This window comes from Strigops habroptila, unplaced genomic scaffold, assembly GCF_004027225.2.
Source record: "Strigops habroptila isolate Jane unplaced genomic scaffold, bStrHab1.2.pri NW_022045634.1_ctg1, whole genome shotgun sequence".
NCBI lineage: Eukaryota > Metazoa > Chordata > Aves > Psittaciformes > Psittacidae > Strigops > Strigops habroptila.
Window position 1 is genome coordinate 742363 of NW_022651110.1, and position 10771 is coordinate 753133.

At 62.7% G+C, this 10771-nt stretch overlaps 2 protein-coding genes and 1 long non-coding RNA gene across 3 annotated transcripts; all 3 read left to right on the forward strand.

The window, feature by feature from the left end:
* Positions 1–256: 256 nt before the first annotated feature.
* Positions 257–5717, forward strand: ACP5 (acid phosphatase 5, tartrate resistant). Its single transcript, XM_030475204.2, has 5 exons — positions 257–271; positions 671–928; positions 1592–1719; positions 3084–3426; positions 5324–5717. The coding sequence occupies exons 1-5, from the start codon at positions 257–259 to the stop codon at positions 5558–5560; spliced, it is 981 nt and encodes a 326-aa protein (XP_030331064.1). The 3' UTR covers positions 5561–5717.
* A 575-nt stretch (positions 5718–6292) lies between these two features.
* Positions 6293–6525, forward strand: LOC115603443. The gene is made up of 2 exons (XR_003989873.1): positions 6293–6442; positions 6481–6525. It is a non-coding gene; the product is annotated as an uncharacterized LOC115603443 (long non-coding RNA).
* Positions 6526–6691: 166 nt separating this feature from the next.
* On the forward strand, positions 6692–8875 carry ELOF1 (elongation factor 1 homolog). The gene is made up of 4 exons (XM_030475334.1): positions 6692–6770; positions 8047–8165; positions 8288–8358; positions 8467–8875. The coding sequence occupies exons 2-4, from the start codon at positions 8050–8052 to the stop codon at positions 8529–8531; spliced, it is 252 nt and encodes an 83-aa protein (XP_030331194.1). The 5' UTR covers positions 6692–6770; positions 8047–8049; the 3' UTR covers positions 8532–8875.
* Positions 8876–10771: the final 1896 nt, after the last annotated feature.

Consider the following 10771-nt stretch of genomic DNA (forward strand, 5'->3'; position numbering starts at 1 on the left):
CCCCCACCGCTCCCATTGCTCCCAGTGTCCCCATTTGCCCCCACCGCTCCCATTGCCCCCACCGCTCCCATTGCTCCCAGTGTTCCCAGTGTTCCCAGCTCCCGGCGCCCCGCCCCTGCCCCCGTGTCCCATCAGGTGACGGCGCCCGGGCCCCCCCCCCACAACTTCCCCTTTCGGGGCCATAAAGCGGCGGCGGGACCCGGGGGGGGGGGCGAGGAGGGACCGCGGAGGTGGGTGACATGGGGGGGGGGCCGGGATGGGGGGGACCCACGTGGGACCTATGGGTGGGGGCCGGGACCCCCCCGGCCACATGGCACCCATAGAGGGGGGTCGGGACCCTCAGGACCCCCCTGCGTCCCATGGGTGGGGGTAAGGACCCCCCCGGCCACATGGGTCCTATGGGTGAGAGTCGGGACCCCCCCATTCATAGGTGGGAGCTGGGACCCTCAAGGACCCCCCCTGCCACATGGGTCCCATAGATGGGGGTCAGGACCCCCAGAACCCCCCCGGCCACATGGGACCCATAGGCGGGGCTTGGGACCCCCAGGACGTCCCCGGCCACATGGGACCCCCCCTTTCACCTCCCCCAGCCCATAGTGGGGCCATGGGACCCATATGGACCCATAGGTGGGGGTCAGGACCCCCCCAACCCCGTGCTCCCCCCCCACAGATGCTGTTGCTGCTGTGGGTGACGGTGACAATGGCCTCGGTGGTGGCCGGGGGGGGCCCCGGGGGGGGCTCGGTGCAGTTCCTGGCTGTGGGGGACTGGGGGGGGGTCCCGGACCCCCCGTTTGTCACCCCCCGGGAGGTGGCCACAGCGGCCGCGATGGGACACGCGGCCACGGAGCTCGGAGCCGACTTCGTGCTCGCCCTCGGGGACAACTTCTACTACGAGGGGGTGCGGGACGAGTGGGACCCCCGCTTCCAGGTACCGCAATGGGGGGGCCCGGTACCATGTACCCCAATGGGGGGGACCCCGCTTCCAGGTACCGCAATGGGGGGGGCCGGTACCCTGTACCCCAATGGGGGGGACCCCGCTTCCAGGTACCGCAATGGGGAGAACGGGGGGGACCCCTGTTTCCAGGTACTGCAATGGGGGGGCCCGGTACCACGTACCCCAATGGGGGGGACCCCACTTCTGGGTACCACGATGGGGAAGACATGGGGGGCTCCGCTTCCATGTACCCCAATGGGAGGGGACCCCCCTTCTGGGTACCTCAATGGGGGGACCCCAGTTCCAGGTACCCTATGGGGGGTAGCAGGGAGACCCTTCCAGGTACTGCAATGGGGGGACCCCAGTTCCGGGGACCCCAGTTCCAGGTACCCTATGGGGGGGTACCAGGGAGACCCTTCCAGCTCTTCCAGGTACTGCAATAGGGGGGGACAGAGGGGACCCCGATTTCAGGTACTGCAACAAGGGGGACAGAGGGGACCCCGATTCCAGGTACTGCAATGGGGGGGACAGGGGAGACCCTTCCAGGTAGTGCAATGGGGGGACAGAGGGGACTCCGATTCCAGGTACTGCAATGGGGGGGACAGGGGGGACCCCATTTTCCAGGTACCCCACTTGGTGTCCCCATGTGCCCCCCAGGACACCTTCGAGCGGGTGTTCACAGCCCCGGGGCTCCAGGCCCTGCCCTGGTTCGTCCTGGCCGGGAATCACGACCACGCCGGGAATGTCACCGCTCAGATAGCCTATGGGCACCGGTCCCCGCGATGGTACCGGCCCCCCGCCCCCCCTGTCCCCGCTGTCCCCCCTGTCCCTGAACCCCCCCGTGTCCCATAGTCACACCCTGCAATAAAACTACAGCCTGTGCCTGGGGCTGGGCTGTCCCCAAGTCCCCCTACCTGTCCCCAAGTGTCCCTATGATGTCCCCAAGTGTCCCTATAACATCACTATGATGTCCACGTGTCCCTGTAATGTCCCTACGATGTCCCCAAGTGTCCCTATGATGTCCCTATGGTATCTCCATCCCCTCTATGTCCCCGCAGGCACTTCCCTCATTACTACTACACGCTGTACCTGGTGCAGGGGTGTCCCCAAGTGTCCCTATAATGCCCCTATGATATCCCAAGTGTCCCTATGATGTCCCTGTGATATCCCTACAGTCTCTCTGTCCCACAGGCGCTTCCCCCACTACTACTACAGCCTGTGCCTGGTGCTGGGCTGTCCCTATGCTGTCCCTATGATGTCCCTATGATATCCCCAAGTGTCTCTATGGTGTCCCTATGATGTCCCTATGATATCCCAAGTGTCCCTATGCTGTCCCTATGCTGTTCCCATGCTATCCCCAGGTATCCCTATGGTCTCTCTATCCCTGCAGGCACTTCCCCCATTACTACTACAGCCTGTGCCTGGTGCGGGGCTGTCCCTATGGTGTCCCTATGATATCCCAAGTGTCCCTATGATATCCCCAAGTGTCCCTATGATATCCCAAGTGTCCCTATAATGTCCCTATGATATCCCGAGTGTCCTTATAGTGTCCCTATAATGTCCCTATGATATCCCAAGTGTCCCTATGCTGCCCCTATGATGTTCCTATGATATCCCAAGTGTCCCTATGCTGCCCCTATGATGTTCCTATGATATCCCAAGTGTCCCTATGATGTCCCTATGCTGTCCCTATGATGTCCCTATGCTGTCCCTGTGCTATCCCCAGGTATCCCTATGTTCTTCCTGTCCCCGCAGGCACTTCCCCCATTACTACTACAGCCTGTGCCTGGTGCAGGGGTGTCCCCAAGTGTCCCTATGCTATCCCTATGATATCCCAAGTGTCCCTATGCCGTCCCTATGCCGTCCCCATGCTGTCCCCGGGTATCCCTATGTTCTCCCTGTCCCCGCAGGCACTTCCCCCATTACTACTACAGCCTGTGCCTGATGCAGGGGTGTCCCCAAGTGTCCCTATGCTGTCCCTATGATATCCCAAGTGTCCCTATGATGTCCCTGTGCTGTCCCTATGATACCCCAAGTGTCCCTATGCTGCCCCTATGATGTCCCTATGATATCCCAAGTGTCCCTATGCTGTCCCTATGCTATCCCTGTGCTATCCCCAGGTATCCCTATGGTCTCCCTGTCCCCGCAGGCACTTCCCCCATTACTACTACAGCCTTCGCCTGTCGCTGCCGGGCACGAACGCGTCGGCGCGGCTGCTGGTGCTGGACACGGTGCTGCTGTGCGGGGGGGCCGATGACTTCGGCGCGGGGGGAGCCCCGCGGGACGCGGCGGCGGCGGCGGCGCAGCTCTCGTGGCTGCGGGAGCGCCTGGCGGCGGCGCGGCGGGACCGCTTCGTGCTGGTGGCCGGGCACTACCCGGTGTGGTCCGCGGGGGAGCACGGCCCCAGCGCCTGCCTCCGCCGGGACCTGCGCCCGCTGCTGCGGCGCCACCGCGTCACCGCCTACCTCTGCGGGCACGACCACAACCTGCAGGTGAGCACCATGGACAGGAGGGGGCGCCCCAGAGACACACCATAGATACCCCCATGGACCTACAGACACCCCATAGACACCCCATAGACACCCCATAGAGACCCCCATGGACCCATAGGCACCCCATAGATACCCCCATGGACCTACAGACACCCCATAGACACCCCATAGACACCCCATAGAGACCCCCATGGACCCATAGGCACCCCATAGATACCCCCATGGACCTACAGACACCCCATAGACACCCCATAGACACCCCATAGAGACCCCCATGGACCCATAGGCACCCCATAGATACCCCCATGGACCTACAGACACCCCATAGACACCCCATAGACACCCCATAGAGACCCCCATAGACCCATAGGCACCCCATAGATACCCCCATGGACCTATAGACACCCCATAGACACCCCATAGACACCCCATAGAGACCCCCATGGACCCATAGACACCCCATAGATACCCCCATGGACCAATAGACACCCCATAGATACCCCATAGACACCCCGTAGAGACCCCCATGGACCCATAGACACCCCATAGATACCCCCATGAACCTATAGACACCCCATAGACACCCCATAGAGACCTCCATGGACCCATAGACACCCCACAGATACTCCCATGGACCTATAGACACCCCATAGACACCCCATAGAGACCCCCATGGACCAATAGACACCCCATAGATACCCCTGTGGAAATGCAGGCACCCCATAGACACCCATAGGCACACCATAGATATTCCATAGATACCTCCATGGACCCAGAGGCACCCCATAGATACCCCCATGGACCTATAGACACTCCATAGACACCTATAGACACCCCATAGATACCCCCATTGACCCATAGACACCCCATAGACAGCCATAGGCACCCCACAGATAACTCCATAGACACACATGGACCCACAGACACCCCATAGATACCCCCATGGACCCATAGGCACCCCATAGATACCCCCATGGACCTATAGACACCCCATAGACACCCCATAGACACCCCATAGAGACCCCCATGGACCCATAGACACCCCATAGATACCCCCATGGACCAATAGACACCCCATAGATACCCCATAGACACCCCGTAGAGACCCCCATGGACCCATAGACACCCCATAGATACCCCCATGAACCTATAGACACCCCATAGACACCCCATAGAGACCTCCATGGACCCATAGACACCCCACAGATACTCCCATGGACCTATAGACACCCCATAGACACCCCATAGAGACCCCCATGGACCAATAGACACCCCATAGATACCCCTGTGGAAATGCAGGCACCCCATAGACACCCATAGGCACACCATAGATATTCCATAGATACCTCCATGGACCCAGAGGCACCCCATAGATACCCCCATGGACCTATAGACACTCCATAGACACCTATAGACACCCCATAGATACCCCCATTGACCCATAGACACCCCATAGACAGCCATAGGCACCCCACAGATAACTCCATAGACACACATGGACCCACAGACACCCCATAGATACCCCCATGGACCTATAGACATCCCATAGACACCCCATAGACACCCCCACAGACACCCCATGGACCCATAGACACCCCCATAGGACCCATAGAGCCCCCAGCAGCACCCTGACACAGACCCCCCTTGCCCTTCCCATGGGGGCCCCTAGACTCCCCCCAATAGAACTCTGGCATCGAGGGGACCCCCCCTTCAATCCCAGTGGGGACCCAGGCATGGGGGGGGGGCCCTAGTACCTGAATGGGGGGGTCCCAGTCACTGGGGGGGGGGGGGGGTCCCAGGCACCCAGGGCTGCCCCCACTGTCCAAGTGGGGGTGTCCCTGCTGCCTGCCCCCCCCCCCCAACCCTGACCCCCCTCTTTCTTCCCCCCCCCCCCCAGTTCCTATGGGAGGGGGGGGTGGGCTACGTGGTGAGCGGGGCCGGGAACTTCATGGAGGGGTCCCAGCGGCACGGGGGGGCCGTGCCCCCCGGCTCCCTCCGCTTCTTCTATGGGGCCCCCGAGTCCCCCGGGGGCTTCGTCCACGTGCGCCTGGAGCCGGCCGCGGCCACCGTCACCTTCCTGGAGGCCACCGGCCGCGTCCTGCACCGCGTGGTGCTGCCACCGCGACACCCCTGAACACCCCCGTATAACCCCCCCCGAGCACCCCCCGCATAACCCCCTGAACCCCCCCCTTATACCCCCCCAATACCCCCACTGAGCCCCCCCCGTATAACCCCCCCCTGAACCCCCCCGCATACCCCCCTGAGCACCCCCCGTATAATCCCCTGAACCCCCCCATATACCCCCCCTGAGCCCCCCCTGTATAACCCCCCCTCTGAGCCCCCCCATATACCCCCCCTGAGCTCCCCCATATACCCCCCCTGAGCCCCCCCCCGTATAACCCCCCTGAGCACCCCCTGTATAACCCCCCTGAGCCCCCCCCGATACCCCCCCCGAACCCCCCCATATACCCTCCTCTGAGCCCCCCCGTATACCCCCCTCTGACCCCCCCTTGTATGAACCCCACGTCTGACCCCCCCTCGGAATGACCCCCCCACCCCTGAGGCCCCCCCCCCCCGTATATCCCCCTCTGAGCCCCCCTTGGTATAACCCCCCCCCTGACCCCCCCCTTGTTTGAACCCCACGTCTGAGGCCCCCCCCCTTGGTACAACCCTCCCCTTCTGAGCCCCCCCCGTATACCCCCCACCGACCCCCCCCCTTGGTATAAACCCCCACCCCTGAGCCCCCCCCATTGTATACCCCCCCTCTGACCCCCCCTTTGGTAGAACCCCGCCTCTGACCCCCCCCCCTTACATGAACCCCACATCTGAACCCCCCCCTTGGTATAACCCCCCCGCTGCCCCCCCCTTGTGTACCCCCAACCTCTGACCCCCCCCCATTGTATTGTGGAGATGGGGGGGGACACCCCCATAATGGACCCTTGTGAGTCCTCCGCTGCAGCAGGGGGCAGGACCCCCCGTGACCTTTGACCTAGGGGACATGGTGGGACCCCCCCCCGTGACCTCAAGTGACCTCAGGGACCCCCATGACCTCAGTTGACCTCAGGGACAACCCCCCCCCAATAAAAGCCTTTGATCGAAGCCGCTGTCGCGATCGTTCACCCCAAAATCGACGCTTTTCACCCCAAAACGGGGGGGGGGGGGGGGGGCCGACACCGCTCAGGCCACGTGACACCCGCTTAGCCCCGCCCTCTCCCTCTGCGGATTGATTGGTTGAGGGCCGCGCCTCCATCGTCCAATGGGAGTGGAGCGCGCGGGCGGAAGTGCCTCACCGGAAGGAGCGGGGCTAGTGGCACTTCCGGGTGGGACCGCGGCGGGAGCGGGCGGTGAGTGCGGGACGGGGAGACCCTGAACCCCCCCCCCCCCCCGTGGGGCCTAAACCCCCGCCATGGGGCCTAAAGCCCCCTCTATGGGGCTCTAAACCACCCCCTATGGGGCCCTAAACCCTCCCTATGGGGCCTGAACCGCCTCTACGGGGCCCTAAACCACCGCTATGGGGCCTGGACCCCCCCATGGGGCCTAAAGCCCCCCTATGGGGCTCTAAACCACCCCCTAAACTGCCGCTATGGGGCCCTAAACCCCCCCCATGGGGCCTAAAGCCCCCTCTGTGGGGCCTGAACCACCGCTATGGGGCTCTAAACCCTCCTTGTGGGGCCTAAACCCTCCTTATAGGGCCCTAAATCCCCACTATGGGGCCTAAACCATCTCTATAGGGCCCTAAACCACCTCTATGGGGCCTGACTCCTCCCTTTGGGGCTCTAAACCCCCCCTCATGAGCCCTAAACCCCTCCTTTGGGGCCCTAAACCACCTCTATGGGGCCCTAAATCCCCCCTATGGGGCCTAAACCCGCCTTATGGGGCTCTAAACCTCCCCTGTGGGGCCTAAACCACCTCTATGGAACCCTAAGCCACCCCCTATGGGGCCTAAACCCCTCCTTTTGGGCCCTAAACCCCTGCTATGGGGCCTAAACCCTCCCTATGGGGCCTAAATGCCTCCTATGGGACCCTAAACCACCCCCTATGGGGCCCTAAACCCCCCCATGGGGCCTAAACCACTGCTGTGGGGCTCTAAACCACCGCTTTGGGGCTCTAAAGCACCGCTATGGGGCTCTAAACCCTCCTTATAGGGCCCTAAACCCTCCTTATGGGGCCTGAACCACCCCCTATGGGGCCCTGAACCTCCTCTATGGGGCCCTAAACCACCCCATGGGGCCTGAAACCTCCCTATGGGGCCTAAAGCCCCCCTATGGGGCCCTAAACCCCCACTATGGGGCCCTAAACCACCCCTATGGGGCCTGACTCCCCCCTCTGGAACTCTAAACCCTCCCTATGGGGCCTAAACCCCTCCTTTGGGGCCCTTAACCACCTCTGTGGGGTCCTAAACTCTCTCTATGGGGCCCTAAACCACCCTATAGGCCCATAAACCACCCCTATGGGACTCTAAACCCCCCCATGGAGCCTAAACCACCCCCTGCAGGGCCCTAAACCCCCCCTATGTGGCCCTAAACCCCGCCATGGGCCCAAAACCACCCCCGGGGGGGCCAAAATCTCCCCGGGGGGGTCCGTAACCCGCTGGTGACCAGCTCCATCCCCATCCCGCAGCCAATGGGGCGCCGCAAGTCCAAGCGGAAGCCGCCCCCCAAGAAGAAGGTGACGGGGACCCTGGAGACCCAGTTCACGTGTCCCTTCTGCAACCACGAGAAGTCCTGTGATGTCAAGATGTGAGTCTGGGGGGGGTTGGACCCGGGGGGGGGGGATCCCGGGGCCTGGGGGTCATGTTGGACCCCCCATGTGTGTGTTTTTGGGGGGGTCACCCCTAGTTTGTCCCCTGCTACCCCCCCAGGGACCGTGCCCGCAACACGGGGGTCATCTCCTGCACCGTCTGCCTGGAGGAGTTCCAGACACCCATCACTTGTATCCTTACTGGGACCCCCCCTCCCCGCCATACTGGGGGCTGGGACCCCCCCCCTGAACCCTCCATTTCCCTGTTAGAGCCTTAACACCCCCCCCCCCCGCCTTGAGACCTCTCAGAGCCGGTGGATGTCTACAGCGACTGGATCGATGCCTGTGAAGCTGCCAACCAGTAGCAGGGGGGTGGCCCCAGTTCCCCCCTCCCAGTATCACCCCTGGACACTGGGAAGGGGGTTAAGGACACGGGGGGGGGTGTTATGATATGGGGGGGTCACGTTCTGCTACCCCTTTGTGGGGGTTTCATTCCGGTTTGTAGCTTTGTGTCCCCTGTGTTGTGACCCCAATGTGTTCCCCCCCTCACCCCACAGGGATGGGACCCCCTCTTTGGGGTGGCTTGGTGGGGGGGGGACACTTGTCACTGTGGTGTGGGGACATGTGGGGACATGTGGGGACATGGGGAGGGGGGTGACAGTAAATAAATGCCCTGGTGGGGCTGGGCTGGGGCTGAGCATCCTTGTCACGGTGTGGGGACGTCTATGGGGCTATGTGGGGTCTGTGGGGGCATCTGGAGCCCCATAGGGACATATAGGGTTTGTGGGGACATGTGGGGACAAGTGGGGTCTGTGGGGACATCCGGAGCCCCATAGGGACATATAGGGTCTGTGGGGACATCCGGAGCCCCATAGGGACATATAGGGTCTGTGGGGGCATCTGGAGCCCCATAGGGACATATAGGGTTTGTGGGGACATCTGGAGCCCCATAGGGACATATAGGGTCTGTGGGGACATGTGGGGACAAGTGGGGTCTGTGGGGACATCCGGAGCCCCATAGGGACATATAGGGTCTGTGGGGACATCCGGAGCCCCATAGGGACATATAGGGTCTGTGGGGACATCCGGAGCCCCATAGGGACATACAGGGTCTGTGGGGACATCCGGAGCCCCATAGGGACATACAGGGTCTGTGGGGACATCTGGAGCCCCATAGGGACATATAGGGTCTGTGGGGACATCTGGGGACATGTGGGGACAAGTGGGGTCTGTGGGGACATCTGGAGCCCCATAGGGACGTGTGGAGCCCCATGGGGACATGTGGGGTGTGTGGGGACAGTGTCCAGTGTCACCCCCTCCAGTTGCTCTCTTCGGCCACCCTGTGCCCCCCTCAGTGTCCCCCCCCCAGTGTCCCCATCCCTCAGTGACAACTTTGCATGTGGCTTTTATTGTGCCTCAGTGGCTTCACGGGGGGGGGTCCTGTGCGTGTCCCCAAGGGCCGTGTGTCCCCCCCCTCCAAGGGCTGTGTGTGTGTCCCCAACGGCCGTGCAGGTCCCCAAGGGCTGCGTGTCCCCCCCGCTCCATGGGTGTCCTTCAGGTCCGTGGGTGTCCCCCCCAGGTCCATGGGTGCCCCCCAGGTCCATGTGCATCCCTAAGGGCTGTGTGCCCCCCAGGTCCATGTGTGCCCCCCAGGTCCATGTGCATCCCTAAGGGCTATGTGCCCCCCAGGTCCATGTGTGCCCCCCAGGTCCATGTGTATCCCTAAGGGCTGTGTGCCCCCCAAGTCCATGTGCATCCCCAAGGGCCTTGTCCCCCCCAGGTCCATGTGCATCCCTAAGGGCTCTGTGCCCCCCAAGTCCATGTGCATCCCCAAGGGCTGTGTGCCCCCCAGGTCTATGTGCATCCCTGAGGCCTGTGTGCCCCCCATGTCCATGTGCATCCCCAAGGGCCTTGTGTCCCCCAGGTCCATGTGTGCCCCCCAAGTCCATGTGTATCCCCCAGGTCCATGTGTATCCCTAAGGGCCGTGTGCCCCCCAAGTCCATGTGTGCCCCCCAGGTCCATGTGCATCCCCAAGGGCTCTGTGCCCTCCAAGTCCATGTGCATCCCCATGGGCCTTGTCCCCCCAGGTCCATGTGTCCCCCCAGGTCCATGTGTATCCCTAAGGGCTCTGTGCCCCCCAAGTCCATGTGTCCCCCCAGGTCCATGTGTATCCCTAAGGGCTGTGTGCCCCCCAAGTCCATGTGCATCCCCAAGGCCTGTGTGCCCCCCATGTCCATGTGCATCCCCAAGGGCCTTGTGTCCCCCAGGTCCATGTGTGCCCCCCAGGTCCATGTGCATCCCTAAGGGCCTTGTCCCCCCAGGTCCATGTGTCCCCCCAGGTCCATGTGTATCCCTAAGAGCTCTGTGCTCCCCAAGTCCATGTGCATCCCTAAGGGCTGTGTGTCCCCCAAGTCCATGTGCATCCCCAAGGGCTTTGTCCCCCCCAGGTCCATGTCCCCCCCAGGTCCATGTGTCCCCCCCGGGTCCATGTGCATCCCCAAGGGCTGTGTGCCCCCCAGGTCCATGTGTATCCCTAGGGGCTTTGTCTCCCCCAGGTCCATGTGTCCCCCCCAGGTCCATGTGTATCTCTAAGGGCTGTGTGCC

Excerpts from the sequence above, each read along its gene's own strand:
- ACP5 (XM_030475204.2), top strand. Across the intron at positions 1,720-3,083 it reads GGGCACCGGTCCCCGCGATG|GCACTTCCCCCATTACTACT; the intron begins GTACCGGCCCCC and ends CTGTCCCCGCAG. Across the intron at positions 3,427-5,323 it reads GGCACGACCACAACCTGCAG|TTCCTATGGGAGGGGGGGGT; the intron begins GTGAGCACCATG and ends CCCCCCCCCCAG.
- ELOF1 (XM_030475334.1), top strand. The coding sequence starts at position 8,050 with ATGGGGCGCCGCAAGTCCAAGCGGAAGCCGCCCCCCAAGAAGAAGGTG. Across the intron at positions 8,166-8,287 it reads AAGTCCTGTGATGTCAAGAT|GGACCGTGCCCGCAACACGG; the intron begins GTGAGTCTGGGG and ends CTACCCCCCCAG. Across the intron at positions 8,359-8,466 it reads GTTCCAGACACCCATCACTT|ACCTCTCAGAGCCGGTGGAT; the intron begins GTATCCTTACTG and ends CCCCGCCTTGAG.